The following is a 27,671-nucleotide window of genomic DNA, read 5'->3' on the forward strand; positions in this document are numbered from 1 at the left end:
CTGCTGCCTCTGTGCTCTTTCTGTACTGGTCAAGGCTGGATAGTTGGTTGGCACTCTCAAGGGATAGTTTGTTATTGAGGTAAAGGAAGAGTACAATCACAAGAAAGATGAACACACCAATGCCAGACAGGAACCCCAGAGCCTCAGGAGACACTGTGGAGAGAAAGAGATGGAATGAGACAGGTAGAAGAATTTCCATTACTTCTAACACACCTTGAATGTCCAGTACTGGAAATTCAAATGTTGACAGTGAGAACATATTAGTATTACTCAGTACTTTGTCTTTTTTTTGAACCAGATTCCTGTTTGATCCATGGACCAGTGGATCAATCACAGATCAGTCTGAGCAGCACTTAAAAATAAAGAGAAAGGCATTTGTCTGGAAATTACTGAAAGAAAGCGACTGGCCATGCAGAAACAGAGCAAGATGAAATGTTGCACAGTGGGTGCAAAGGGTTTAACCTTATCACCTTCATTCGCTCATCAAAAACCACAGAGATGATAGGTTGCATTTGCAAGACTATCTGCTAGTTCTGCTCTATGTGCCCACATATATAAGGATGACAGAGAAATGACCCATTTCCAGACAGCTGGGAAGAAATAAACTTAGCAGCGATGATTTCTACCATCAACTGAATCACAGTTTTCTGTGCGTGTGAACTTGAGTCTAAAGACACACACACACACACACACACACACACACACACTCACATCCATTCTGCAAGAGTAAGTGTGAATTATTCACAAAAATTACGCAATGTGATTCTGTCCCATCAGCCTCTCTGTCCCGCAGGGTCTGACAGGAACAGAGTTAAATATTAAAAAGAGAAATCCTTCTATTTTAAATCCCATTAAATCAGTCTATTACAACCATCTATATCATTATATCTAAAACATCACTTTTCTGCTTTTTTTCTCTTTTGGAATTCAAAATAAAATCTGTTATATCTACGGTGCTGGTTAAAAATTACTGAGCTACAAATGCGTAATGATTAAGACCAATAAATCATAATGCACATTTACTGACGATAAGAATTAATTTCGAAAGGCCAAATAAGGGTAAGATGAGGTCAAAAGTCATTATGCCAGGGTCACTACTTTTCCGGAATGGACAGAATCCATAATGTTCCATTCCAGAGTGTGACAAAAACATAATAAAAGAATGTTCCATGGAATGATCTTTGTTACATAACAGCAGCTCTTAACCATGGCAACAGAGTTCCTGCTGTCACTGAACCTGTTTAGCCAGTTAACTGCATAATCTAGCTAGCTGCTGCTGTTTTTAGCACGCGACAGGACGTCACAACACAGGACAGACAGTGGCTAAATGAAGAGACAGACATTACTAAAAGTAATTAGGCTAGCTAAATTCTTGAGGACGGCAAACTTTGAAAAGAATACCTGTTAAGTATAATGAACCTGGTGTGTTTTTGCTTAGCCCAGTCATATGTGCACAACACATTTGTGTTTACGTGACGGTAATGTCGTAGGCTGAGGGAAATTTTTTATCAAATTTTCCTTGATGTTTGCCACAGAGCTTCATAACAACAAAGATGATAACATCCCTACTGCATCTAAACAATTACAAACTGCTGTAAGACATCAACAGCGTAAGAGAACAATAACAACAGAATAAATTATTACATACTGTAGCACTGGTGTATGACTCACAGGTTTATAACAAACACAAGACTCATAAACTAACTGCTATATGCTTGATTCATTTCTAAGCCTGTTCCTGAATGTAGGCAATGAGAGAGTTAACAGTGTTTGAGGTGATTCTGGTCAAACAAACACTTATAAAACAGTTCCTCTCCATCTGCTATTTTTAGTCATGCTAATTGATTTACAGCCTGTGTGTTTCCTGATCAATGCAATGAAAACATTTCCCTCATAACCCACTTGCCTCCTCTTCCCCTTCGTTTCATCTTTCCGTTCTGTCATTTAGAATTATTTGCGGTTTCTGTTCTTTCATGTTCAATTTGAAACATACTTAAATCACTGCAAGGTGCATTTAACAATCTTGCAAATGGAGAAAAAAAAAATCCATTAGTCACAAGTCCTTTGGAAGTTCTGCCGTCAGATGCCAATTTAGTCAAAGAGGCCTGAGTCACAGACATCAGTAACAGGACAAAATAATCCACTGTACTCAGAGTTCTTCCTGTCAGTCTCTACACTCTTCCAGAGAGGAGGTGACAAGAGATGCAGACAGACTTAAGTATTGCTCAGTGCTCAAATAAGGTACACTTAGAGCAGGCTTTTCAAACCTGTACAGTTTTAAAGGAACCGTTGAAAAAAAAAAAAAAAAACATGTCATTCTAAAAAAAAAAAAGCAAGTCAGTTTAGACTTCGGAAGAATTGTGATGCAATTCTGAACAAACGGTAAATAAATGTAAAGAATATGTACAGTACCATGCAAAAAATGTGGAGTTGGTTAGATTTTTATTCTTCAGTGTCACATGATCCTTCAGAAATCATTCTAATATGCTGATTTAGCATAAATTGAATGCTTAAACTTAATTTAATGCATTCTTGCTCAATTAGTTTTTATTATACATAAAAACATTTACATATTTTTACATTTGTTTTATTGTGACTATATAAATCTATCTACAATATAATACAGTACCCTTGTACAGTCTTGTAAGTTATCCTTGTAGCTTCTGATGTGTGAAACAGAGAAAAACCCTTAAGTCCATGCTAGGAGTCTGCACACCTGTTGCACAATGCAGAACTGCATTTCTGATGTAAATCCAGGTCATCAGACAGAACATCACCTGAGCCAGGACAGAATCTGGGCCAGAGAACAGTACAGCTGGACAGAACAGGTGCATCTGGAGTTAAGACACTGCTGAGCCATTCAAATCAAAGAAAGCAGGCCAAGGAGGAGAGAAACACAAACTACGCTACATCTTACCTTTACAACACTCTAAACACAAAACCAGAGTGACCACATCTACCATAAACAAACCTGTTCTAAACAATGCATACTTACACTTCTTATTTAAAGTGACATGTCAGAGATTGTTTGTGTATAGCAATTCAAATTACCATCTTTGTGTGTCTTTTTATGGTAAATTATTATCATGCTATTATAGTTAGAAATTCTCCTTAGATACCGTTGGCTGGTTCTGTTGTCATGGAAACGGGTAAAAGCATGTCAGGATGCTTAGCCACCTCTAAATTACAAAATACTACAGACACAAAAACACTCACAAAAAACATTGCACTGTTGTAAACTCCCACATAACAACAGACAATAAGTGCTCTCAGAGGCCCACGCACACGCCCTCAGTCATAACACCCTCACACACACACACACACACACACACACACACACACACACACATATAGACAAGACTGCCCTTTACACTCACAGAGGGATATATTGCAGTGTAATCTGAAACAACAATATATGTCTGCTAAATGATACAGCAAACACACATAATGTCTAGTCATACTTGAATAGAGAGGAAGCAGGCAGCACCTCCATTACCAAATTTTATAGGCCTCATAAACAGCTCTTCTTTGGAAGGACATTAAAATATCATCAAGCAATGGGCCAGCAGGAGTTGACATTAGTCTGCTTAAACTTAAAGTGTTTTCATTATAAAACAGCACTAGTGTGTAATTTCTGCAGAGCTGTTCCTCTTTTTCTTCTCTCTTTTTACTTTCTGTCATTCTCATCATGCAAAGCTGTCATATTTCTGCCTCTGTCCTTTTCCATGTGCACTTCACGCTAAGCTACTAATAAACTGCTGCTAACTGCAGTAGCTAAAGGTAATTTAATACACTTTTGGAAAAAAAAAAAAAAGTAAAATCATTAGTCAGAAAAAAGTCACACAGTCCGATTGATTGATCGTAGAGAGTAAAATGTCTACTTTCAAATGAACCAATTCAAATGGAAAACAAAAATTCTCAGATTATGCCCGCATACAGGAGCATCACTGCTGTCACCAAGGTCAAGGGCAGCCCTAGAAATGAAGGCAAGATATAATTATGTGCATTACAATGTAATATATCTAATTTTGTAAAATCATAAAAAAAAAAAAAAAAAAAAAAAAACATAAATCATTGCAAAACATAAAATAAGGATTTCTAAATATTTGTACAATCTCACTTGTACAAGTCATGGGATTTTTGCTAAATCGTGTGTATTTTACAATTGCCAATTTGTACGAATTTGTACGAATGACCATACACCAAACCCCACCACTAAACCTAACCATCACTGGGGTTTTAGACAAATTATACAAAACTGAACAGGTGAGTTTGCACGAATTAGCCACCTCATAAAAAAATATGTTGTGAGACTGTGTTGGACATACTGCTACTGGTTGGAAAAGCAGTTTGTTCCTGGAAAATATGCTCACCACAAATACACTGAAGCTAGTAGCTTATCTGTAGAAAGTCTGTCTATAACGCCCTTCTCAGTTACAATTATTAGCATTAGCCACAGCAGGAACGTCCTGCCGACAAACACCTATGACTTTGACTGACAGCGGACAGATGTTGCATGAGGAGTCTACAAACACATACAGGTGGTGAATAACTTGTCATCTGAAAGTTTTCTTGGAGAGCTGTGATACGAAACAATTATTTTAATTAGAAAAAGTATCTAAAGATTCACAGCCAACACAGATGTGGCACTGTGTGTCATTTAGGCACGTCTAAATAGGGTCATCAGCACTGATGGGTTCAGCTCTGCAGACATCCAGCGCTCATCCGGTCCACCTGGACCATGAGACTTTATTACACTGGGACCACAGATCCTCGCTAATGATGTTAAACCTGCCGAGACTGAGCTCTCACTAAACAAGCCAGCCAGCCGATAACAAACAAGACAGCTGGACAAACCCCCGAGGAACTCAGAAACAGCGGCACTATCCAACAACATGCCTAACGTCTCATCCACCGAAAGCCTTCAGTACATGTAGTTTCTCTCTTGTGCACAATAAAAATATTTCTCGTGCGCATCGTCTTGTTTTTTTATACACACATTTTTCATTTTCACAAGGCTAATTAAAGAATAAATCAAACCACAACAATGAAAGTGCATGGACAAAAAGTTAGGTTCGACAACATACGCACTTAAGATAACAAAAAGGCTGACGGGAAATCCTGAAATATAAAAGATACAACAAGCAACGCGCACAGAAGGTCAAATACCGACACATCAACAGTTACAAATACATTTAGGAGACCACAGACCGACAAGGACATCAAACATCAAAAGATCAACATCCACACCGACTCTGTCAGTATAGAAAGCAAAAACAAAAAGCAGCAGCACAGGACAGGTGGCAGCCATTTTATGTTTAACTGGCCGCTTACCTTTTCTGATGCAGATAAGCTCATGTACTCCACAATTCCGCTCTCCACCTGCAGAAACAAAGCGACATTTCATGACAAACAATACACACATGCAACAAAACATTTAACGGAGACACAAACATAGAAACAGACGGACACTTACAACTGATGCACACGACACTTCCAGACTTTTTCACATCGACAAAACACCGTACGCTAGAAAACCATGAAATAAATTTCAAAGAAACGGTGTGAGATTTGACAAGAGAAAAATCCCGTCTGGTCTTTGATACTTTGAATCAGTGCTTTAATTTAAAACTAAATTCAAGCAAAAAGTGCAAAAAGTACAACAAAACAAGCAAAATAATACATTGCTTTTTCAATGTAGTTACAAAGAAAGAAAACATTCCTGTATTTTTTTAAAAATTGCAATTAAGTCCTTAAGGCATGAGAACTTCACTATTTTAACAAAACTTAACATTTAATAAAACTTAGGTAGTACTTGATTTCATGAAACCTGGATTACATACAGTAATATGATTCCAAATATTAAGTGCTAGGAATTAGAGTACTATATTACATTTTAAAATGCTCAGAATTAAATTGTAGTTACCTTTTTTATGAATTACATACTAGAAATCTAGTATTCACATAATGGCCACAAAGTATTAATCATTTATAGATGCAGTGATTCACAAATATGTTGTCAATCAAACACATTCACATGATTCAGTTCTCTGATATTGGTAAATGGTTTCAATGGCAGGTAGGGCTGCACAATTGTGGCAAGAATCACAGTTGTTGATTATTTCCTTAAAATTGTAATTGTGGTTATTAATTACAGTTATCACAATTTAAACTGAATAATGTTCATACCATTGTTTGAAGCAACTGCATGCTATATTTTCACAAGAACACATAAGCTGAAAAAAAAAAACCCTCCAGCAACTGTTGTTATATATTATAATGTTACACTAAAACTACAATTAAAACAATGGAAACATCCTTAAGTTAACTTTTACAAATAACAATAAAAAACACACATCTTAAGCACGCAGAATAACATAAGTGGACTTTTGCCACTTCTAATGATTCAAGAATTGTGGCACAAAATTGATTAATTGTGCAGCTATGAGGTATTTCCATTTTTAGTATTTAAGTGTTTAACATTTTTAGGATTTAACTAGTTATTCAATTTATCACAAAGCCATAGCTGTTCCTATTAATGTTTAATTAGATTAAAAACTATTTAGATGAAGTAATCCGAGCAGTATTGGAATGCATTAATGAGTAATCTAAATTATGTTACTATACAGTTTTAATTGGTAATTAACCAATTAAAAGATAACAGACTACAATTCAGTAATCAACCCAGAAGGACTAACAATATTTAAAATACGTTCAACCTTCTCAGCTGATCTTGTGCTGTGCCCCCACTTCAGCGAGCATAACCTACTTGTAATATGCCCTGCTAAATAACCTCTCAAAGGTAATGAATTCAAACAGAGATCACTGTTGTGTTAATCTGAACTCTGTGCAGTTAAAACTCAGACATCACCTCAGCAGAATGGCTCACTTTACACTTTTCAGCTGTGCTCGGGTGTTTGCTGGGACAGTTCAGGTCAGAAATGCCTTTAAAGCTGAAACCCACACTCATGCATTAGAAAGCAGCAAAAAAGAGTTTCCATTATGTACAGCGTAAGACTAACCCACAATGGTCTGCAGAAGATTTTATTCGGCAGCGCTTGTATTCAAACCTGGGACTGAGTGAAGTGATACCCACAGGCATAGTTTAACCATGGAGCTGTGCCTAAGCGGTAAAACTTATGGACTGTATCTGTGTGATGAATTAATATTAATAACGTTCGAACACAAATGATGATTAAAATATGATATAGTAAGACGGTGAATTATTGCAGCTTTGCCAAAAAATATACTACTTTTTTAAAACTAAAATAGCAATCAGGCATTTTAAATTTCAGTTGTCACAATATTTTATAATATTACGACTTTCTGTATTTTTGATCGAATAAATGCAACCTCAGTGTGTGTAAAAGTGTTAATATTTAAACAATAACATTACAATGTTAAATAAAATTACTGTGATCGCTGGATGACACTGACCTTTAATCATTTCTTAAACCTTCCTAGATAAAAATTGACGCGTTTGACTTCATTTTAATTCAAGAGCTTCCCAAATTAACAAATGAACAATAAATTGTATGGCACTTCATTCTGAGAAGCCTTGCAGCCCTGAATGAGCATCTCTGCACTGCGAGAGCTTTATTCAACTCAGTGTTCAACTGCAAAGAGGTTATTTTGCTTTTGTCTGCTTGTATTTTAAACCACATTCGCTGAAAGGGTTTAGTTTAGTTATAAAAAAAAAACAACCCATTCACCTTAAATATTGCACTTTCACATTAGATACGGTTTCAAGACAGCTTTACAATACCACAACTGAGTAATATCTTGTTATCTGTGCATTAAATCTGATTAGCACCGAAAAGAGAGACTTTGATTCTGGCTGACTGAGAGTAGGCGTGAATCAAATACTCTGGCCTTTAGCCTGTGGGGGGTTGTAATGTCAGGCTGACCTGCAGAGGTTGTTTGTGAGAAGGTGAGTAAAGGTCATTCTGGAGGAGAGAGATGGAAGCAGCCAAGGATGCCAGTTTATGCATTCTTAATGTGTGCTGTCAACCTGTAACCCGATCGAAACCCCAGACATCTGTGATGTGGAGTCTAATCATGGTAGAATTACATCTAAGCCTAAATTTCACAATGTGGATCTTTCCATGGCAATGAAGCTTGATCACTGCTATTATAACAGTGCTGTAATTAGGTAGCATCTCGATTACTGCTCACTGGAAGCTCACATACAGTTATATAAAGACAGATCAGAGATGATCCGCGTCACCTACAGTACGTTTTTAAAAAGTGAACACTGCCAGTTTAATTTTCTACATTCCCACAGGGTGCTTTGGGTCTATTGTAACCCCCTAAACGCTTGTAATTATTGATCACACCGCTGTGTACAAAATGACCAACAGCTGAATGCTTAAAAAGATAATACTACAAATAAAAGAACCAAAAAGGTGTACATTAAAATGATGAAAATAATTCTGACAACTGTGGCTTTCACACAGCACTAGCCTGCAGAGAAAGAGAGCTTTCTGACACGGTCTTTTGTCACACAGCCAGCGTGCTTTCAGACCCACGGTGTACATTAAAGTAGATTAAAATCACATTAAGATCTAACAGCTACGCTGAATATGCAATAACTTCCATCTTGTTGAACTGAAGATGAACTCACATAATTTGAGAAATCCTAGCAAGAGTTTATGTTTCAATCCCTGCATCTGCAGTTGAGTTTCAGCCCATTGTTTAGGGGCCGTCTAATGCACATGAGATATCTGAACACTGATTTATTACGTTTCAATGGATATTCTGACCAAAAGCTCAGACCACAGGGTATATTTTCCCCAATATAATTGGGTGTATCACATTCAGAATTAACTGCAAAGTGGGCCATTTAGTGAGAATCTCTGACGCCTGTGGTTCTTCTCCAAGGATTCTTCTCTGGAGGTCAGTTCTGATTCAGTCCTGAGGGAAACTGTTTGACTGATGCCAAGTCTGTAAATAAAGTAAGTAAACTAAGCCAAGGTGAGGTTGCAGGGCCAAACCCCAAGTACTTTTATCCTCTCTCTCTCTCTTTCATCCATCTCCCCTTCTCAGACAGAACTGTTTTGTATTTATAGAGGCCCGTCCCAGTTTTATACAGGTATTTCCCTCCATTTAGTTTTCAAACCCTAGAATGTGGGAAAAAATAAAAGAGAGAGAGGGGTAAAGAAGCGCCCTTGGATCTGAAGAAAAGTCATGTCAAACTTTGCAAAGCATGATGTATCCACCAAAAGGATCACAGTACAGCAATACATTCAGATAAACAAAAGGACCTGCATTAATGTACACAGCTTGTTTTCAGAAAATTCATTTTGTAATAAAATTTTAGATATTATGATATGCCAAAATTGATAGCAAACAGAACAAAGTTTTTTTCGTGCAAAATAACTATTTACTTTTTCAGTATTCTCATTTCAAAATTTCAAAGGTTTCCAAAGATTGGTGCAATTTGTTAGCTCGGTAGGAGAGTTAAATACAGTAACTGTGAGAACTATAAATACTGACATTAACCTCCGAAACCAATTCATGACAAAGGTAGAGATTCAAATATATCCTTTGCCTACGACTTCATCTACATCTATCTATATCTAGATCCTTCCTGCCTGGGCTTAACAGCTCCAGATTTTGTGTGTGCTATTTTCACCATCACTCACTCTCTATAAAAAAAAAACTAAACAAAAAAACATCATCTTATCCTCACAGACTGACAGATTTACACACAAATCCGCTTTGGCTTCAAAAACAACAGCACACAGAAGCAGCTCAACAGAGGGGATGTAATGAAAATGTCACCGAGGAACAGAAAAAACCTGTGATTTTCCAATATCCCATGCTGGGTTTGCTGAATGACTACTGAAGCTCATTTGAGTATTTTAAATGTGGTTGTAGATTGTTTCTTTAGTCAGGCTGAGGCTCGTTTGTACGCATTGTGCGGTTAAAGATGAGTAAATACAATATATGGGTGCCCCCCCCAAAAACAAAAAAAAATGGCGATAATGTTTCCCCCAAATTTACATTACATTTAGTAAATATTTTTAACATATAAGAATTTATTTCACTTCCACAAAAAGGGTGAGGGTGACCTGTATATTTCATATTATGAATTCGGACTAGAATTCTGCAATGCTAAAACAAAAATGAAAATGTGTTGCCATATATACCAGTTGAATAGATAAAATCACAACCACCAGAGTGTGTTAGTAAAGGTGAAAGACTATTAATTCTGGGAACAAGATGCTGTGATGAGAACAAGTCTAGCAGTATTTTTAGGCTTTACAGACCATTTCACAGATGTATATTATCAATTGTTTTAAGAAAAAAAAAAGAGAAAATCATTCATAGAAATTGTTTTAAATGCAATTAAAGTTCCATTTTAGGTAAAATACATGCTATTAATCATCTTAAAATCTCTCAAAACTTGGAAAAATAACTAAATGTGCGAACATTAAAACAGCAAGGGCTGACGGTTGGGCAGCGTAATTTAATATGAACCAACTCCATTAGCCAACAGTTTAAACTTCTGCCAACTCCATTAAAGAAACATTAGAGCCTGATTCATAGGGACAATTAGCACCCTTCCAGACCACACTCTCCAAAGTGATCACAGCTTTCAAATAAAGATATGCCCTAAGCTAATATGGGTCATCTGTGCTTTTGTCAAACACGGTTAGAATTTTAATTTCCTCTCAAGCAAAATGTGATCGTAAAGAGAAAAATGACTCGTTGCCATCAGCTGAGAAATGTACTAATTTAGCTGATGCTTTTATCCAAGGTGATTTGGAGTGCTGGACTTTCCACCGGTAATATCACTCTGCTTGTCTGTTTTGTGTCTTTATGAGAACATCATCTGTAACTCAGCAATCAGTTGGTTTAAAAAAAAAACTGATTTATTTGAGAACAAAACAAGCATACTGTCACTGACTTTATAAATGTGTTATTAACTCACTAATTCAAACAAAACAGGAAGAACAAAGCAAGCGTCCCATTGAATCATTCAATGAATCATTCAATCAACTATGCATTCGTAATATACTGATTGATTCAGGAACGCCAATACTGTGTGAGGTTCAGCGAAATGCAATGATTATTCCTGCTGTAGCTTGTTTGGAAATATTTTCATTGCACTGTATAAAAGCAATGCTGGACTGGATATCAAAAGCATGTTTCTTTGCACAATCTTTCTCTTTTAGTTCTGTAGAGTTGAGTTGGGAGTTCCAGCATGGGTTACATGTAGCTGTCTTGACTAACTGTGACCCAGACTGATAGCCAGACAGAGAAAAGACAACTTTGCCCCAGAGAGTCTAATTCTTTCTCTCTCTCCTGCACACACATTACCAGTCTGACACACAACACCGCAATTAACAGTTTGGCCCTCTAAGGGAGATCCTATTCACTACAGTCTACATTTCTCTCCCTTTTTTTCTTACTCACACACACTCTCTCTCCTTCTCATTCTCTAGGGAGAGACAGAGAAGCAATTTAAGACAAGGCACATAAAAGCTAATGGGCATTTGCAAACAAGTCTTAAAATCTGCACCAGATCTGAAATCCCAAACCAATTAGACAGAAGATTCTGATTGCTGACATACGCCTCCTCTCCACAAACTCCTCCAGGCAGATTACAGTCCTGTGGAGAGTTTTAAATCAGACGTCAGCTCGTATAATAACACCGATTAAATTTCATTTGTTTTCATGGATCATTTATCGATTAGATGCAGTTTAATCTTGTAATCTGTGAAAGGAATTAATTCGGCTAATCTGAAAAGAACCAGCAGTAGAGAGAAATAAGATAATTTGAATGTCTTGTTTGCTTTCTTCTTCACAAGTGCCCAGGTAGACCGACGATACACAGCAATTACGGCCCTGCACCTCCTCCCTCTGGAGTCCTCCGCTGCCTTTGGGACAGGGAATGGGGCTCTGTGGGTATGTTTTGGTGACTGGACTCTGCTGGGACTTCATCTACTTTACTCCCTACACTCAGCCTTTGCATTGGATCGGGTTCATGATCCGTCTGCGCTGATCTGAGTCATGAAAACAGACTCTGCAGAAGTCAGACTCTTGAGAACTGCGCCACAGCTGATTTCATGCACAAGATGCCCCTAAAGACTGACTAAGATCAGTGTGTGGGTTTGTATGTAAATGTTGGTCTAGAGGCGAAGAACAGGCAAGTCTTAGCAGTGTTTCTATTTGCATTTCTTTTTGTTTTAATCAAACAATGTGGCAAAAAGTGAAACATTTGCTGTGATATGAAAAATGCTAATCTGATATTTCAGAAATCCAATGCATGATATTATCTTTGGGATAAACCGCGGTTGCCCAAGAAGTGAAATCAAGTCATCAGGAGAGAAACACAGAATGAAAGAGAAAAAGATATACAGCCTGGAATGAAACATTTATTCTGCATCATTCCCATTCAAATGCCCCCTCAAAACTGGAGTTCATTATGTTCATTATGAATGAAACATCTATAAAAAAAGTGTACCTTTGGTAATTGGCAAATCAAATCCTGCTAATAATGTATATTAAGAATAATAATTAGAGGAATAAAAAGAAATGCTTCACAAACACCAAATCAGTATATCAGAACGGTTTCTGATGGTGTGTAATAACAAATACTGGAGTAATGGCTGCCGTCATCAGAAGATTAAAATCACATTTTAAAATATAATTTTACAAAAAATACACATTTTTACAGTACATTATAAAAAATAAGACAAAGAGAAGAGACTAATGTCTAAATCCGACCCATCCAATCAATTCACATCTTCCACAGAAGACAATTTTGCTGTAAAATAATAAAACAAACCAAATATATGACTATTTTTAAACATGGAACGCAAAGGCTGTTATTATCAAAATGTCAAAGAAGCAAAACAGAAAACAGCAGAATATTTCCCACTACATCTTTATTGATCCTATGCTAGTTTCTAAATCTTAAAGAAGAGTTCGACCAACCAGTGCATCATGTAGATTTTGACAAGAACCTTCAGAAACAGGTGAAACGGCAAAATTAGAAGAGAAAGAGAAAATCTAAAAACATATGATTATTAATATATGTAAGAGTGTTGTGTTGATGCAGTCACTCTGATGTTAACAGGAAATGGCAGCTATTTAATGTGATTAGCAATGGAGATTAAGGAGCCGAGGGTATGTTGCCTCCAGAACTCTGAAATAACATCACTTGTAAACAGCTCTGTCAGATTTTGACAAGCTAATTTTCTCCTTTACAGGTAGAAGGACTAATGGCGAGTCAAATGACTGATGAGACTTTTCACTGCTGAACAGTTTTATCTATACATTACAAGCATGTTTGAAACAACCCGTTGCACTTTAATCATTGCATTCAATGCTTTAAAGGTCGTCTCTTAGACATTCACCAGAGTTTGAAATTCACCCATCAGTGCTGATAATAAAGTCCCTTCTTTTAGCTATGGCTGAATAACTTCCCTGTAATCACCAAATCCGTCCTTCGTGCGAAAAAAAAAGGCTGGAAGTGACGTGTGAAATGAATGCATGTTTTTAAAATCCATCACGCTGACCAGCAGGTTCTCTTCCTTGCCGCCTTTATCTACAAAAGTAAAAGCAAACAACTCACAAAAGACTTATTCAGCAAATATAACCTCACAGCCACGTACACCTGAACACCAGATGTTTGCCACACGAAGAGTAAAAAAATGTTGAGTTTTTCATGCAAGAGGTTCACGGGAATCAAACAGAAAAGAACAAAAGCTGGAGCTCTTTCGGTGGCAACACACTTGACTGAAGTGATAACAGTTAAACAAGCACTCGACGGCCTCTTTTTTCATCCTATTCTTCCTTATCAGCAATCCACGTCCTGCTTGATGTGCAGCTCTTTTGTTATGCCAACATGATTTTGGGTTTTATTCTCTGCAGAACAGCAGTGAAGCGCTGTAAATATTTGATGTGGACTCACTGTGCCAACAGCTGAGAGGGGAGAGGATAGGAGATAAAGTATCTGATTGTCCCGAGGCAGAATCGGTCTGTTTGGATGTCAATATGTCGATACTGGTAACTGACCAGCGGTGCAATGCAAAATAACCAGCGCCTATCGTAAGCGTCACAGCTTTTCTGGGATCTCTACATGACACATCTGCACTTCTATTAAATATTAAGATTTACACAGAATCTGAGTAGACTACAAACCGCCTTCGTAAAACTAGACTTTTCCCTTTTCCCCATCACAGTTTTACAGAGTCTACGCTGGGTTTCTGCTGCGCCTCTTAGCAGGATCCCGATTAACTGTTTTCAAATAATAATGCTTAAAGGTGGGATGATTTATGAGACTGTGGTTGAAAACCAAAACGTACCCTTTTTTTTCCTGCAAATTAACAAGCCACCTAAGTGAATTATTTCAACCAATCGAATCTGTCAAAGCATGACAATGCTTTCGTTATATAAATTAATACATGGTGGAATATTATACAAGGCACAGCGCAGAGATTTAGAATTTTACAGATTTCTGGCAAAAGGAATAAACACTGGATTCTGCAGTGTAGGTAGCTTGGGGGATTATTTATTATTTATTACAAGCATTAATATCAGTGAGGTGAAGAGACGAAACTATGCATTTGACCTCAGACAATAAAGACAAAATAATAGTGCAGTTGATGTCACTTGTGAATTTCAGAATTTTTTTTTTTAAATCAAAAATGTTTTCTTTTAGGGAAAACGATATAGATTATAGATTATTATAGATGATAGATTATCAAAATGAGCACTGTATATACAAGCTGTATATGCTCTCAGATGTACAACAACAAAAGTAAAAAAAAAAAAGCAAAGAGAGAAAGTAAAAACTGTAAAGTAATTTCTGTGTGATAATGATTAAAAAAAAACAAATTAGTATCTAGTGTTTTCAGCGAAAGTTTGATAGTGATTTTATATTGATAGTAAATGTGTTGAGCTAATGACTTTACATTTTTACACTTTATATTTTATATTCCAACTTTACAAATTTTTATACTTTGCACACTTCTTTTTTCATTTTTATATTTTATAATTATATATATTTAAATTCTAATTTCTGTTTTCTATTTTGATGCTGGACGGTTGTAAAGAACAACTGCATGTGTTACCATGTATGTATGTGTATGTGACAATTAAAATTTGAATTTGAATTTGATTTCATTCTATGAAAACTTATAAAAAAAAACAGATTTTCTTTCTTAAATTACACTTTGTCTTCATTCCTTCCCGAAGGCAAGTTAATGTGCATGCGGTTTAAAATTACAATTTTAAATGCAAATTTTTTAAGCAGTTTAAAATATCACTAAGCTCTCTCAATCAGCACATTTCGGATGAACTGAAAACACGGCACATTCAGTAAGAACTCTCTTCTCATGTGGAGGCTGTGTGTGTGGGTGTGTTGGTACTGGCTTGCAGTCATGGTCAATAAAAAAAGAAGCCTTTTAAACAATCCTAATCTTTTACATACAAAATAACATACTGATCAGCTTGAGCCAACTGATAAACACACCACCTACGTACAATATAAACTGCATACATTCTAAAACAACCAGTTCAGAAACATATTGCAAACATTGCAACGAAACAAACAAATAACGTCTTTGCGACACCAGTGATTAAGAGCAAAGATCAGAGCAACGTAATCCTTAAGAAAATCTCAGTTAAATGCAAAATCCTCACGCAACCTGTATGAGTGTCTCAAAATAATGCACAGACATTCAACGCTAGCTTTAAACGAACCTAGGTTTCTATACTATCCCCGCGTTACACCACAGACGGCGGCACACTCCCAAATAGAGAAGTGAAAGCACCGGATTTCCTCAATGAAGCGACCGGCACCTGCTGACAGCGCCGGTTCTCTCCCGCTGTAGTGGAAGAAACCATCAAATAGTGAGCGAAAGTAACGGAGACGCCAGCTGATTGAGTCTGTAGTGCAGGAGCTGTTCTTTCAGCACCACAATCACTTCAACACACAAACTTTACCACCAACGTCTCTTTAACACAGAAACACTCCGTCCCGCAACCCGCGGGGAAATAGTCACATTTAACCACTTCACGCACAGCTAAGCGAGGGGCTTCGGAAAGAGGAGTGAGTTTGAGAGAGCAGGAGAGCGGTATTGGCCTACTTACCATCTATCGCCATGATGTTCTGGTCTGGACTGAACCACGGCGCGCGCTTAAGACGGGGTGGGCTCGACCGCTCCAGTGCGCGGGGGAGGAGAGGGGGACGAGACTCAGATGGTACATTCTGGAATCATAGAAAAGTCTACGCTGGGTTTTCTGCCGCGCCTCTTAGCAGGATCCTGATTAACCGTTTTCAAAACGATAACGCGTAAGGGCGGGATGATTTACAAGACAGCGGTTGAAAATCAAAACGAAACGCCTTTTTCCCCCGGCAAATTAACAAGCCACGTAAGTGAATTATTTCGACCAATCGTGTATGTCAAAGCATGACAGCGCTTTCGTTATATAAATTAATACAATGTGGCATATTATGCAAAGCACGGCACAAGAGATTTAGGAAAAAAAGCATATACCCTTAAAGCTCTGTTTGCAAATTTTCTTTACAGTTCTGCTTGTTAATTAGAGTTTAGTTGGTTTGTTCAATTTAAATAAATAGCTCACCCAATAATGAAATGTGCTGGAAATGTACTCACCCTCAGGCCTTCCAAGAGTTTGTTTTTCATCATTAGAACAGATACAGAGAAATGTAACATTACTTGACCTGTGGATCCTCTTCAGTGAATTCAGTCAGAATGAGAGTCCAAACATCAAAATAATCCACAAGAAATTCACATGAATCCAGACCATTATGTCTAGTGAAGTAAAAAAAAAGTTGTTTGCAATAGGCAACGTTATGAAATCCATCAAGACATTTTAACTGCAAACCATTGCTTCAAGGTAATACAAGTTTGAGTCCATACTAGCTATAACAATTCCTCTTCATTTCCAACTTCCAACAGTTCCTCTACATTTACTGCCGTATCACCTTCACAGACTTTTTACATAGCAGGCACATAGCAGCACTTTCAGTCATTTCTTCAATTTGTACTACAGCAAACATCAGAAATATCAAACCGACTATAAAATGATTATATGACTAATTAAAACATTATTTTACTTGTTAATTTTAGGCATCCATGTACTGAGGGATAATGTAATTCCATATAATCACCTCGTTCAGTTAAGATTTTAGGACTCATTCAGCTTCAAGCAAATATCAAATATGAATTGCTAGAAGTGATCGTTCAGATCCTAAACTTCTACCAGCTCTCAAGGGCTTTTAAAAAATTCATAACCAAACAGCAGGCATTCTGCCTAATGATAGTGACCTTTAGAAAGCATCTGCATTCAAAAGCAATTAAATACACAGCTTCCCATGCTTTCAAAACAGCCTCTGTGTGTCAGTGTACGTATTTCAGAGATATCATCAGGCTAAATGTATATTTTGCTTTTTCATTTTAATACGATTACATGCTCAGAACCATGTCTAATTCATGAGACAGTGCTCTACACTGACAATTGCATCATTCGTTGTAAACTGGGATCCGTGTCTTTGCTTTTTACACTGTTCTGAGAGAAGTGCTTGTGCGTTTCCTGTCAACTGGGATGTCATTAGATTTCTGTAAGCACCGGAAGCCATTCAGAGCACTTACAGGAGAAACGATGAAAGGGAAAGCGAGAGAAACACATTTGGGAAATCAGATTTGTCTTTTCAGAGTGTCAAAGGAAAAAACGCAGTGTACCAATGAGGACTTCATCAGATGTGAACCTGACAGTATTGGCAATGTTATCATAATCTCGTCCGGATACCTTAAGTCACCATGGTTACCCGCTGTTGCCATGCGCCCATTGTTCTGGTTAAAAACACAAGCACGTGCCATCATGCTAGAAATAACAGTCTCCCATCAGTCTCTCTCTCAACCCATTCTATTATTTGCCATTCTCTTTGTATCTGCTCAACAGACCTCATCAGCCTTTTCTTTTCATTTCACATTCAATACCTGCCTAAAATAGAAACAAAAATATTTTCAGCGTTGCGGTTTAATGATATGTATGAGGCCTTCTACCCCAATTCCCAGAGCCGTAACATCATAGAACCGCCACTGACAATTAAAAATGACTAAATAATTCCGATCCCTCTTCCTCTCTGGGTGTAAATTGAAATGAAGAGTTTTGCCTGCTTGCATCTCTCTCTATTTGATTGTTAATAATTGCTGGTGCAAATGTGTGGACACGCTCCACCAGCTAACTACAAAAAGGACAATGATCCCAACACACAAAATCATTGGAAACAAGCACGTTAGACTCTGTAACATCTTGCCAAGATTTTTAACAAATGCTCGAACAAACAGAAAAAGTAAAAACTCAATACATATTAATCACCCTTAACCCTAAAATACAGTTAGTTGAATTTTTTTTCTCAAAATGATCCAAATTGAACTTTGCTACATTTCATGGCATTATGATCACTGTTGCTATTTTTATATTTAGGTTTTATAATCTTTTATAATCTTTAAAATAGAGATCCGATATGAAGGGCTGTTTATTTAGTTATTGTATTTTGCATGACATATAACACAGATTTGAGTCCCAACTAGAGGTCCTTGGCCAACCTCACCTTTCTTCACAAAAATAAATAATATGCATTTATTTTTAAATAAAAACAAATGTATAAGGGCAAATTTAGCAAATCAGGCAGTGTTTGTTCAAGGCAAGGTAATTATTTAAAATTGTACACAACTTTTAATGCATCTGTCTTCCTTGTGCATTAAGTAAATGCCAAGCTGTATGCAGACAACCATCACGGTCTATTTTAGTATGAAACTTGCATCCGAGTTGTAGTTTGTGTGCAGAGGTTATCTGACTGGGTTGGTTTGGATGTCTGGGCAGAATTTTCTCTATCAATAATTGACCTCCTCTTCCTTGCCATCTCTTTAGGCTTGTGTTGTGTGCGGTTATTTTTGGATTCTGAATTGAGAGCCTATTCCAAACGGTTGTGCTCATCAGTCTCATCTGTGTTGTCATAGAAACACTCAGACATCCATTAACCCTTTCAGTTTCAGGAAGAGATGAAGAGGAAGATTGATCTGTTCTCAGACAAATCAATACAACCCTTTGGTGTTCCCTTTTACAGAGATGAGGTGAATCATCCTATCTTAAAATAAACTTGCATGGATGTTCACAACCTTCCAAGCGCATTTTGAGTGTAAGAACAATCTAATCTCTGCTTTTTTTGGGCACAGAACCTACTTGTAATCCAGCAAGGGATGTGCCTGTCTTTTTCTGTCTGTGAGACAAGCTGCTTGCGTTCTTCTGGGAAAACGGTAACCTATCAGAAGACAGAACTGTCAGTTTCTCCCCAGCCAGACAGCTTCAGTTTGGAAGGCTTTCTAACAGACAGACAAACATTTAGTGACTATCAATTTACCCAAGAGCTGTAAACACCACCTGATCTTAAATACCATCAAGACACCTCAAAATAGTACATTATTTATAATGATTGGAAGCTGGACTAGTTGGAACTTTCTTTTACCTGCTAACACAAAATTGTCAGACAATGACAAGCATATATTCAGACCAAAATTATTTAATAACAGTTTCATTAACAAGAAGTTAATATAGAGCTACTTATACTTTGTCTATTTTGCTCCACCAACCAAAATTGTTAAGGTAGAATTATTTGTGTATTTTTCTAGATAAACAGCATTATTTCTTCCAGAATTTAGAATAGTTGGACACAGTAATAATAAAAGAAGCAATAGTATGGATTACATAGTAATAGTAAGCTTTAATGAAAAAACAATTATTCATTCCCTTCAAGACAGTCTTTTGCCACCAACTGGAATATCAGTGAAACCTGAAAAAAGTGTCACTTAGAAATACCCACAACTAATATACGGACTGAAAATCTGTTTTATTACAATCCCATTTAGATACCATTATAGTACTTAGAAATTACTTTTTTTCAATACCCATTTTAATTTGTATTGACAAAAAATTAAGAAAAAAAATCTGATGTCGTTGCAGTTACATCAGAGTTCTTCAAATGCTGTTTGGCAATTAAAAACTGTTGCATAATACTGTCGAACATGTGATTAAAGGCCCCAAAGCAAGCACAGGTGAAAAGAAACTATGCTCCTGATACCTGCTACCACCTGATGGGCAGAGCTCCAAAACACAGTTCAGAGCTCTCACTCTCTCCCAACACACACACACACACACACACACACACACACACTAGAGTCATGAAGGGAGCACAGAGGGGTTTCCAAGGCAACAGACTACCCACACTCCAATAAACACGAGAGGCTGGACACACAGGAGAAAAAGAGCGATGGAGTGCTTCACACACAGAGAACAAATGTGTGTGTAATTGAAAGGTCACCTTCACTCATCAGGTCTGTCTGTTTTCACAGGTCATCTATTCCTTCCCACACAAATAAGCCTGATTGAAATTACTGATGAAAAACATTCACTCAACATTAAAACAAAAAAATGTCACTGAAACTGCGTAGATGAAATGTTAATGTGATTAGATGAAGATCTTGTGCACTAAATGTTTTAGATTTTTTATATTATATTTTAAAATGCTGAAACATCATTGAACGAGCCCAAAAAACCAGCACTACAGAAGAAAATGCTATGGTGCTTAGACACGCACAAGTCACACTCGCAAACATTACCGTCTTTTGCACGTATGCAATACACTGCCTCAGCTAAAGGACCAAAAACACCAGCTCTACTCTTTAATATTTCATAACATGCTGCTCAATGAAACAGCCGCACAGAGCACTTGCTCAAATCCATCCAACAATACATATGAGAGTTTATTTTAGATAAAATTCCTTAGATTTGGAGCACTATAACGATACAGATACTGATATGCAAGCTCAGCAGAAAAAATGTTTTGCAGCATCAATGTATGAGTGTTCAGAGGTCAGCAGGGTTTTGGGAGAAAAAAAAAAAAAAAAAAAATCAAAAGGCAGCACAGCAGGATTGTGTGTTCAGGGGAAAAACTGGGAGGAGATTTGTTGGATGGATCAATGGTTTTGTTTGATATAGTCAGATGCTGGCCCTAACCAAACAACTGACACTCATTTCTTTCATTATTTATTACATGTGAGTGTACATGTGTGCCAGCTACAGAGACAGAGGGCGCACATCTGTGAAATAGAGAGAGAGAGTGTGTGTGTGTGTGTGTGAAACAGCTGCTCCATTTTCCAACTGACAGAAAAACAGTGCAAAAAAAAAAAGAAAAATACAAGAGCGCATCTGATCACTGGGGAGTCTGAGAAATAATGTGACTTAAAAACCAAAATGTCAAATGTTCCAATTCATACAGATCCGTCACATTGGGAGGTAATTAGATGAATTACAGTCGTTTCCAGGATGATCATTAGAGGTGAACTCTTGCTCGTGTCATTTAACAAGCCACAATAAAAAGCAGGGATTATGAAATTACTAAAATCAAATTCATCTTATTCACTTTCGAAATGAGCTTAACTGCAACTCCGTGCATATTTTTCTGATATTTGGTATATAACGGTTTTAATCGTTTTAATGATGACTTTTCCCATAATTTAGCCTCGACATTAAAGGAGGATTTAATCCTAAGATCTCTTGAAGAGTGCATATTAGATTTAGCCGTTCAATGCAATTTGCAAGATTTAATTACCTAAAGGTTTACACGTGCATGATCAATGTAAGCCACAGTGACAATATAAGACTTTTCTGACAGGACAGGTGACATTTCACCTGGTCAGAATTTCTCTTATTGTTGGACCCTTTTAAAAGTAGAAAAAAAACACACACTGGAAAAGATCTGGGCTGTGACTACAGTAAAAGAAGACTTTATATTTAAAAAAGAAAACAAAAGGACATTAGAACAAGATCACATTCAAGCAAATGACTGGATTTTAATTGAAGGAAAATACTTTGTGTGACAGGTTGAAAATGTAGTACCCGTTCATGTGTTTTTCTCCTCCCCTGTGATGAAAAGGTGCACTGTTTTTTTGGACTGCAGCATCTGAGCGGCCCGCTCAGCCCCGGTGATGGCAGCCAGGCGGTGCATGTCATATCGGGAGTACAGGGCCGTGCAGGTGAAGCTGACAGAACCACCATCCTCTCTGACGCCGGCCTGAAGCATGTTACACACTTCACTGTAGAAGTGAGAGTATGTGGGCAACCCGTAGAATATCAGGTTATGGATCCCCTTGATTGTGTATCTATGAGAAAAGACAATTAATAACACGTAAAAGTTTTTTACTTCAAATAAAAACAGTTCCATAGTACTGTTTTGGAAACATTTTGGAATCAGTAAGCTTTTGAATAAATCTTTTCTGCTCATCAAGGCTGTACATATTTGATCAGATATTTTAAACACTTTATAATAATATCTATTTTCAGTTTTAATATACTGAAAATTTTTATTTGATCGTGTGATGGCAAAGCTTCAATTTTAGAAGCAATTAATCCTTTTCTAAAAGAATTTATAACACAATTTATAACAGTCATTAATCCAGTCATTAATGGCCTTTTTGCCAACATTATACATTTTTTACTGTTACTTCTGATCAGATTAAAGGAACAGTTCACTCAAAAATGATATAAAGTATGCAAATAATAATACATACACTAAACACACACCTCTTGTAGAAATGGAATCTCTCAGAGAATAGCATAAACTGTTTTTCTCCTTTCTGGAAGAAATGTCGAGCTCGGGACACCTCCGATCTCAGAGAGTACTCGCTCACACTAGCAAAACTGATATCTTCCTTCTTCAGGTAGTTTCGCAGACGAACAAAGTCAAAATACGATGGCACATAAATGAAAGTGTGGGACATGATAGAGTCTCTGTACTGGGGCAGGATCTTGTCCACAAAGAACTGGAACCTAAAGGATAACATAGTTTCAATATTTGCAAACAACTCTTAAACGTTATATGTAGGCTGTGTGCAGTCATCTGTATATGATTCTTTCAAAAAAGTATGAACTCGTATATACACGGGTTTCAATCCACAACCAATGGTAGCATGTCGCAATTGCTTGTGCACTTTCTGTACAACATAACTAAATTACTGTTACCTAAATGAGAGAAAATATTATAACCATGAAATCAGAGGCTGCTCTGTGCAGACTTTACGCTGCCCTCTACTGTTCAGAATGAAAATCAACAGGCATCTGTACCTGGCATCCTGGTCCATAAAGCTGTCAGACTGGAACATCTGGAATACATGCGGCACCTGAACGAGCACCTGACAGATTGAGCCCACCTTTGGAATGACTTTACTGCACACCTGAGAGAAAGGAGAACAACAGTATCTGTATATTTAAACTAAAATTTGACCATAAAACACACCCCTAAGAACAGATCCAATCAGATGATCCCCCCTCAAAATACAAATTGCTTACTTGGCCCCTGTAGTTGTGGCAGTGCTTGGTAAGGATGTTGGTGATCTGAGGCTCTTGTATGGCACTGAACACCAGCGTCTGTCTATAATGCGCTGCCCAGTTGTTCAGGTTCCACATGCGCACTCGGGAGAAATTTACACCATGAGAATCCAGCGGCTGCAAATTCAAATGCTTCAACACATGCTGTAAACACAAAGAAAAACTGCCATTTATACATATTTATGAAGCGAGAAGGGCCAAAAAAACACCATACTTACCATACAGAAAAAACGGTTATCAAATTATAGTGCTATTAAATGTAAAATCTAAATATACACGGACACTAAAGCGTTGTAAATGAACCCACGGACAACTGAAACCCACCAGCAAGTGTTCCCAGTTCTGCATGAGGAACACATCCGCCTGGTCCACAACCAGAAGTTCGATGGAAGACAAGAAGTCAAAGTCTCTTTTTTTTTCCCCGTCGGCACCCAGAACCGTGCGCAGTCCCAGCGGAGACGCAATGATGATGTCAGAAGAGTAAAAAGGAGAATAGAGACGCATACTGCGTTTCATGATAGATACACCTATCCCATCGAGAAACAAACAAAAAAAAAGATATATTAGAGATATATATATATATATATATATATATATATATATATAGTGATACTATGGGGTCAGGTTATATTTCTCTGTCACTAGAAGAACTAATGGGCTTGAAACAATCCATTATTATTGTCTTAATTAATTTTAACCCAACATGCAGAGAGTGCTTTAACATTCAAACATTAATGTGCATCACGTATTATAGTTTTCAGTTAAGGGAAAACTTCATGGTACCTATTCTGAAATGGTCATCTACATTCCCAGAAAAGACAGCATGGTAGTCATCAGGTCTGTGAAGTTTAGGCGGTCTTTCTCCCGACCCATCTCCATACTCGTCCTTAAACTTCTTCTTGTTACTGACGTCCATTATTTTCCCTTTAGGCTCTAAAAGTGTTATGAAGGTCTGGACCACTTGCAGCGCTCCGTCTCTGAAAGGCACCAGAATCAAAACCTAAAACAGGGAGAATTCATTATAGTAATGTGGTTTGCTAACAAAAAAAACTGTGGTATGAATCTGTACCTTTGGTCTAGTAATGCCCTGATCCCGAAACTCCTCGTTTATATCTTTAGTTTCCTTCATCTTGGCATTATTTCCAATAACGCGAGTGTTTGCCTTTAACACATGGTTTAGCACATGGAGACAGTACGCACTCCGCGCTTCCTTGGCCTCCTTCAAGAGGGAGCTGTTCGCAAAATGCACATCCCTGTATGTACCTGCAAAAACAAAAAAATGGGAGGTAAGGATACACTGAAAACAAGGAACAGCAAAGCCTACTTTAGTATGTGTAACAAGTGTATTAAATAAGCAAGGTTCATTTACGTTATTCTGACTTATTGTGAGTTGATTTGATTCAAAAGACTAGCTGAAAGAAACCTGGCTTATTAAACGTGTTTTAAAAACTATTTTGGTGTTGCTGACATACCCATGAGCCCGAGCAATTCCTTCTGTAGGTCAGTGGCATCTGTCACAGCACCTCCATGTGCAAAGGGCTGGTTTAACAAGGTCCAGTTTGCCTCCAGTGTTTTGTGAAAGGTCGGAAGAGGGGCAGAAGAGAGCTGCCCCAATGCTGGGAAACGTTCCAGTGGACGCGTGCACTGCAGAGTGCCCAGCTTTGGCCACTGGAGAGTAAGAAAGAGAGTGAAATAGTGTATTATTACTATCATTTATTTATTTAGAAAGACTTATTTAATAAAAGATGGAATGCATTTATTAAAAGTGGCAGAAATTAACAATGTCACAAAATAAATTATATTTCTATTAATGCTGTTGTTTTGAACATTCTATTAATCAAAGAATAAAAAAAAAAAAAAACATTTTTGTTTTTACAAAGCACAAAAACATAGTTAATAAAAAAAATCTCTTTGTCAAGAAATCAGCATGTTATCACTATATTAATAAAATTTCTAGTTATTTAATAAATTAAATTGCAGGTTATTAAAACTGCAGTCCCTAAATTGTGCCTCTTGTTACCATCTATGTTTGGAAACTTGGTATTGCTGTTCCGTGAAGAATTATATCCCATGCATATATGAGTATTACAAAAATTTGTGCTACCAATGTTAATTAAATCGAAGAATCAATTAGCTCATATCACATCAAACCATGCAAACTATTATTATTATTATTAGTAGTAGTAGTATTATTGTTGTATTTCATTCTCAAATTATTAAATGTTAACAACATCAGTATTGCGTGACTATGAGTATAGTCTGTATTAGCATATAGACTTAAATTTCTGTACAGTCTAATATCTAATTGTCAAATCATTCAAATTTCATATTAAGAAATTCTTTTAACCAAAAAGCAAACTATGGTTGTTGTTTTTTAAATACAAATACAAATGGAATATAATTAAATTTCATTCACATGTGTTTCATATAAACCTTTCTGGATTACATTCCGGAATTATTTTTTATTTCCAAAAATAATTTTTTGACATTTAATTATTCCAGCTGTTGTGAGAGTAGGCCATAATTAAATGATGCGCTGAATGAGGCCACAGCCTGTACTTGCCGGGACAACTACTTTATGTTTACAGAATGAAGCAGTGCCAGCCTCGAATTTCCCCTTAAAAACCTTCCAGTACCACACAAATTAGAAAACATTATTACAAGCTAACCGTTGTGAACCAGGCTAAAGTAAGGCGATAGATTTGAACTACTGGCTGATTGCGTACTTGCTCAAATACCAATTTTGGATCATTTTTAACAAAAAAAAAAAAATGTATGGACTGCAGCTTTAAATGACGATTATGGTTTTAAATCATATTCTGGTTCACAATATTACTGTTTCTACTGTATTTTCAATAAAATAAACATAGACTTGGTGGGTATGAGAGACTTCTTACAAAAAAATTTATCTTACAACTTACATACCTTAATCAGAGTCTTGTTCTTTGATCCTTGTAAGATTTGTCCCACTTCCTCTTCACTGAGTTCAGCCTCCTGGTGCTTCACAAACATGTCTACAACAACCAGAGAGTCAGGTTTGAAAACCTGTGCATAGGATTCCACTGTGCTTCAAGGAAATCAATCGTGGCAAGCTGGAGTATTACATTTAAATCAATAAATTGCAAGCAAATGTAAATTGGCTTTTTAGCTGTCAGAGATGGAAAGATATATCATGGCAATGTCTTACCTTCCTCCTCCTGCTCTCCCATGTTTTGCTCTCCTTCCACAGGCAGGTTGGTCTCCAGACAGAACGCAGCTTCATTCTTCTTATCCGTAAACTCTCCCTCTTCGTTTTCTTCTATATCTTCATTTGTCTTTTCAGGCTGCTCTTTATTTTGCGAATTATAAGGCGTTTCGCCCACCTTTTCTTCTAAATCATCCTCGGCAACATCACCTTCCTCCTCGTCGTCATCGTCGTCTTCTTCCTCTTCACTTTCTCCTAAATGAGAAAAAAATAGACCTCAGCACTGCAACTGATATTAACAAAACAGAAAACAGTCTGCAAAATAGTCTTGCCTTGAATTTCCTCTCCGTCATCCTCATCATCACTTTCTTCATCTTCACTGTTGTCATCAGCACCTTGGATCATGGTGGACAGCAGTTTCTGATAAGCAGACTGCTGCTCTTCATCATGGTCTTCCTCGCTGTCAGGTTCAGGGCGTTGTGGACTGTCAGGCTGTTCAGGTGCAGAAACACGTTTATAGTGAAACACAACACGGAGAACCAAACTTCAATATAAGCAGCAAACTATTAAAATTAAATCAGACAGGACAGCTTCTCTCAAATCTACTCAAAAACAGTTTACACCCTGCTTGGGTGTAATATTAATCGTGCTGTACATGCATTAAATAAGAAGAAGGCTGCACCAATTTCTTCTAAAAAAGGGAAGTCATGGCTAAAGAAAGAATATTAACCTATAATTACTTACCAAACGCAAAATCTGAGTCTTCTCCGGTTTGCCAACAACGCTAAAAAAACGAAAGCATATTAATACTTGCTACTTCAAGCTCCCAATGCATGCTATCCTATACTGTTTTTGTTCTAAAAAAAACACACATCGCTAAACTTACTCATCGTGAAAAGGGTGTTGTTCTCCAAATTCTTTTAAATGTTTCTTCTGTTTCTTAGTTAAACTTGCAATCTCTTGGTTTCCTCGCCTTCTTTTGCCCATGTTTCTATGCTACACGTGTGTAACTCGCGGACGCGTTTTCCTCACGGGTAGTTAAGAGCGCTATCACACT

At 37.1% G+C, this 27,671-nt stretch overlaps 2 protein-coding genes across 7 annotated transcripts in view; both read right to left on the minus strand.

The window, feature by feature from the left end:
• The window catches only part of syt14a (synaptotagmin XIVa), a 32,547-nt gene extending 15,766 nt beyond the window's left edge, over positions 1-16,781 (minus strand). For 3 of the 5 annotated variants that reach the window (XM_043255458.1, XM_043255457.1, XM_043255456.1), the window contains exon 1: positions 1-125. Coding sequence is in view for 2 of the 5 variants with exons in the window: in XM_043255460.1 (XP_043111395.1) it covers positions 1-153; positions 5,335-5,382; positions 16,108-16,120 (214 nt within the window). In the remaining 3 variants the exon portion in view is untranslated. Of the gene's footprint in view, positions 154-5,334; positions 5,383-16,107 lie in introns of those variants that run through there. The other 2 variants (XM_043255460.1, XM_043255459.1) reach the window with 1 other exon arrangement.
• On the minus strand, positions 67-27,671 carry utp25 (UTP25 small subunit processor component). Of its 2 annotated transcripts, XR_006252352.1 has the most exons (15): positions 27,501-27,671; positions 27,359-27,398; positions 26,947-27,106; positions 26,618-26,869; positions 26,356-26,444; positions 24,903-25,098; positions 24,500-24,693; positions 24,214-24,430; positions 23,755-23,957; positions 23,392-23,574; positions 23,167-23,276; positions 22,627-22,872; positions 21,943-22,205; positions 5,335-5,382; positions 67-153 (listed from the first exon to the last, which is right to left on the minus strand). XR_006252352.1 is itself a non-coding variant. In XM_043255455.1 (13 exons), exons 1-13 carry the CDS (start codon positions 27,599-27,601, stop codon positions 21,947-21,949), a joined length of 2,250 nt encoding a protein of 749 aa, XP_043111390.1. In that variant the 5' UTR covers positions 27,602-27,670; the 3' UTR covers positions 20,787-21,946. The 2 variants fall into 2 exon arrangements, 1 of the variants encoding a protein (XP_043111390.1); XM_043255455.1 differs by lacking the exons at positions 67-153; positions 5,335-5,382 and having other exon boundaries at positions 20,787-22,205; positions 27,501-27,670.

Source organism: Puntigrus tetrazona, chromosome 13, assembly GCF_018831695.1.
Source record: "Puntigrus tetrazona isolate hp1 chromosome 13, ASM1883169v1, whole genome shotgun sequence".
In the NCBI taxonomy this organism is placed as follows: Eukaryota; Metazoa; Chordata; class Actinopteri; order Cypriniformes; family Cyprinidae; genus Puntigrus; species Puntigrus tetrazona.